The sequence below is a fragment of the Daucus carota genome, chromosome 6 (genome assembly GCF_001625215.2).
Source record: "Daucus carota subsp. sativus chromosome 6, DH1 v3.0, whole genome shotgun sequence".
In the NCBI taxonomy this organism is placed as follows: Eukaryota; Viridiplantae; Streptophyta; class Magnoliopsida; order Apiales; family Apiaceae; genus Daucus; species Daucus carota.
This window is the reverse complement of record NC_030386.2, coordinates 38,546,882-38,550,770: the sequence shown is the minus strand read 5'-3', so window position 1 is coordinate 38,550,770 and position 3,889 is coordinate 38,546,882. Positions and strand designations below refer to the sequence as shown.

The following is a 3,889-nucleotide window of genomic DNA, read 5'->3' as shown; positions in this document are numbered from 1 at the left end:
ACTTAAAAGCTTGAACAGATTGTAGTAGAATATATTAATAATCTTGGTGCGTATATTATTATTGAATAGTCGCTGAAATTTTATTCAATCTTTAATTTGAGGTGTTTTTTCAGAGTAATCTTAAATTTGGATTTAAATAAGAAAGTATGTGTGTTTCAATCAATGCATTTAACATTGTGAGAATGTAGGTGGTTGGGGGATATGGTTGGTTTCTAATAAATGAAAAACATACTTGGGCCTCTTAGTGGATCAATATTTCTTAGTCCGTATGAAGCCCAACGAAAGGCGAGCTCAACAAAAAGCCTATCAAGTCCTTCAAGGAATTTGAAGTACTAATAGGGCATCTGTAGCAGGAACATAAATGGAGCAAAGTCTGATATCACATATGATCTGCTTGATGCAACTCCATGCAATAGTGTTTCTTATCAAAGACTAAACATAAAAAACATTGAAACATAATAAATGACCAACACCAAATACAAAAGATCAGAAAGATCAAGGTCCAATATTACCTTAAAAACGCTTCTTCTGGCTGTATATCAATGCTATACACGCCAGCAAATTCCAACTTAAAACTAAAAGAATTATGTTACAAAGAACCCTGTACTTGCAAAACTAAAACCAGTGAACCACAACTAACCAAGATTCATAAACACGAAACACGTCTAGAAACTACAACTGCACATAACAATAAACCCCATGTCAATGCAGATTAAAATAGTCAATCATTGAATCGGTGGTCAAATTGAAGAACTGGAGCTATCAGTTTTCCATTGTCAAGTTAGTTCGCCAGCAGACCATTCCCGCCATCAGTACTTGAAGACTTCCTATCAACCGTCAATTGTGCATCATCTACACGATTCACAGATGGACTCCTTCCTCCAACTCCACCATTTGGATGAGGCAGGTAAAAATTTGGAGCTCCAGCATAGGAGTAACCTCTAAAACCTGACATACCAGGACTGTTCCATGTGCTAGGTGCAAAAGGAGGCATCCCATAGCTGATACCACCATACCCTGACGGAAAACTAACACCATAAAAACCATATGGATAGCCAAGAATACCACCATATCCCGGATGAACTCCGTATGGTGGAGGGTGTCCATGGCCTTGAAAGAGGTCGTGTCTAGGACTATAACCATACTGCTGAAACCCATTATAACTTCTCCCACTTCCTCCCCCAGAATATCCATTGTTAGTTACCTCTTTAGGCACAGCCCTCTTCACCTCAACCTTCTTACCTCCTAATTCGTGAAAGTTTGTCCTCATGACATTCTCAACAGAATCCTCAGAATCAAAAGTGATAAAGCCAAAACCTCTAGGCCGTTGGGTAAGACTATCATGCATCACCACAACATCGGTAATCTGACCAAAATTCTCAAAATAATTCCTAAACTCTTCCTCAGTAAGATTAGCGGATAAACCCCCTACAAAAATCTTCCTTGTCCTAAGCTGTTCACTGTTCCCACAATGACCATTACTTCTATTGTTCCTACCCAGTCCTCTACTCTGCTGTGATTCAATTTGGCATTGTTCACTCCTAGGTATTGCTCTCTTCACATCCACCTACAACAACAAATAAAAAATATATACTAACAACAAAATCTGAATAACAATATGTATAAACCAATAAAAAGATTGCAGCCTAATAAACACATCCAAGTCCACATGAAAGATCAAGGCTGCTAAGTTTTACAATAATGAAATCCTAAACATATATAATAAAAAGAAACGTAATTATATGAGAAAAATTCAAAAATTGCAAGAAAACAAATTTTACAATTTCCCAAACATATGTTTCACCAACCAATTGAAAGCAAAAACAAGAACAAAGGAAAAGAAAATACATAACACAACTTTGTCATACCTAGTTCAGATAACAATTTCAAACAAAACTGCCAATATCACAAACTCCCATACAGAAAAACCACAAAAAATATCAAACTATAGATACCACATATTGGCCATATTTAATCTACCAAAACCGAAAAGTTAGAAATTGTGAATAATACAAAAAACTAAACTGTACAATATTTATCACTTTAAGTCTTTCAGAATCCAAGAATGTAACTTCTTCCTAATAAACATATAGCACCTCAGGACTTTGCAAAAGATACAATATACAAAAATTGCAATCATGCTTAAAGCTACTAGCATATATACATGGATAGGTCATAGGCTTGAGTTCAAATACAATTAGCTATACAAACCCTAATGCCCTGATTCTAAACTACTCCTAATTAAAAGCAAGCTGTTGGTTTGGCTGTATCACATGTATCAAGATACCAACTTTCGGGGAACATTAAATTCTAATGTTAAATTATTCTATTATCCCTCTCCATCCCTCCTTTTTTCCAGCAATGGTCTTCATACATATCAAAATCCCAATTCAATCACAATTACAAACACAATTAACCTTAATTCTCACACCTACCAGTCCACAAAAACTAATTTTTAAACATAGATGAAGAACATCAAGAAACACATTGAACTCAAGATCAACACACACAAAAGAAAAAGAGTCTTTTTTTTAACAAGAATGTGATACATTGACTCACACTGTCACACACAAAGAAGAGACCTCTTTACCAATAATGTGATAAATTAAAAAACACACACACACACACACACAGAGAGAGAGAGAGAGAGATTAACACGCATACATACAAAAAAGAAAAAGATGGGGTGTGATAAAACAGACCGTTCTACCAAGAATGTGATGATGCTCAACAAGAAGAGCACTATCAAACGCAGCCTGATCAGTAAACGAGACAAAAGCGAACCCTCTAGGCGCCCCAGAGTAGCGATCTCGCGCAATTGCAACACGCGCCACCGTCCCAAACTTCTCAAAGTGCTCACGCAGTGACTCCTCAGTCGTCATCCATGACACGCCGCCCACAAAAACTTTGAATTGCTCTGATTCTTCGTCCATTGAAAACTCCCAATTTGAGAAACCCTAGAAAATTGAGAGAGAAGAGAGTGAATAGTAGTAGGAGTGTTTTGTTGTAGTTAGGGTTTTGTTTCCTTCTTTTATGCAAACACCACAGTCAGTCTAACGGCAGGAGTTCTGGTTATTTAAGGCTCTGTTTGGCTAATGTATTTACAATTTAATGTTTTTTTTTATATATTTTAAAGCAATGTTATTATACGTTAAATAAAAACACATGATTGATATCATGTTGAAAATTAAATTTTATAATTTATATATGAAAATATTAATCTTTCATAAGATTTCAGATAATTGGATTTTTTTCTAAAAAGTTGAGTATATGGATTTTTGTTTTCTTTTATGTGTTAACTTGAATAGGTGAATATAATATGAAAGCCAACTTTTATTTTATTTTAATGTCCAAAATAAGTTAATCATTGAATTCTGTTTCTAAATTCTATTGAACTTGATCCGAAAATAATATAAATTAAATTCCAGTAATGTAATTACAAATTTTGACTGTGAAACAAATAAAATTAAAATCAATCAATATACTTATATAAAGGAGAAGCGAGGGGCGTGTAGTTGGCGCCTCTCACATCGCTCCGTTCTATTTTTCTAATTTTCTGAAATTTTTGGATAAAAAATATCAAAAATTAAAACTACATTTTTTTAGTTTAGGGTATATTAGAAGCAAGTTTCAGAATCTGATTTTGTTTCAGATTATTTATGGAATATAGTAGCTTCAAAGTTTTAATCTGGTTTTCTTTCAGATTATTTAATTATGGGAAATACAGATTATTTATGGAATATAGTAGCTTGAAAATTTTAATCTGATTTTGTTCAGATTATTTAATTATGGAAAAGAGTACCAAACAAGTCTCTCTACACCTATAAATACTCATATAGATCGTAGGGTTTTGGATCATTTAAACACAATATAGTAAGGGGCCGTTTGG

At 34.1% G+C, this 3,889-nt stretch overlaps 1 protein-coding gene across 1 annotated transcript; it reads right to left on the bottom strand.

Annotated features, from left to right (window-relative positions):
- Positions 1-433: 433 nt before the first annotated feature.
- LOC108224910 (heterogeneous nuclear ribonucleoprotein 1) lies at positions 434-3,062 on the bottom strand. Its single transcript, XM_017399670.2, has 2 exons — positions 2,703-3,062; positions 434-1,567 (listed from the first exon to the last, which is right to left on the bottom strand). The coding sequence occupies exons 1-2, from the start codon at positions 2,931-2,933 to the stop codon at positions 782-784; spliced, it is 1,017 nt and encodes a 338-aa protein (XP_017255159.1). The 5' UTR covers positions 2,934-3,062; the 3' UTR covers positions 434-781.
- Positions 3,063-3,889: the final 827 nt, after the last annotated feature.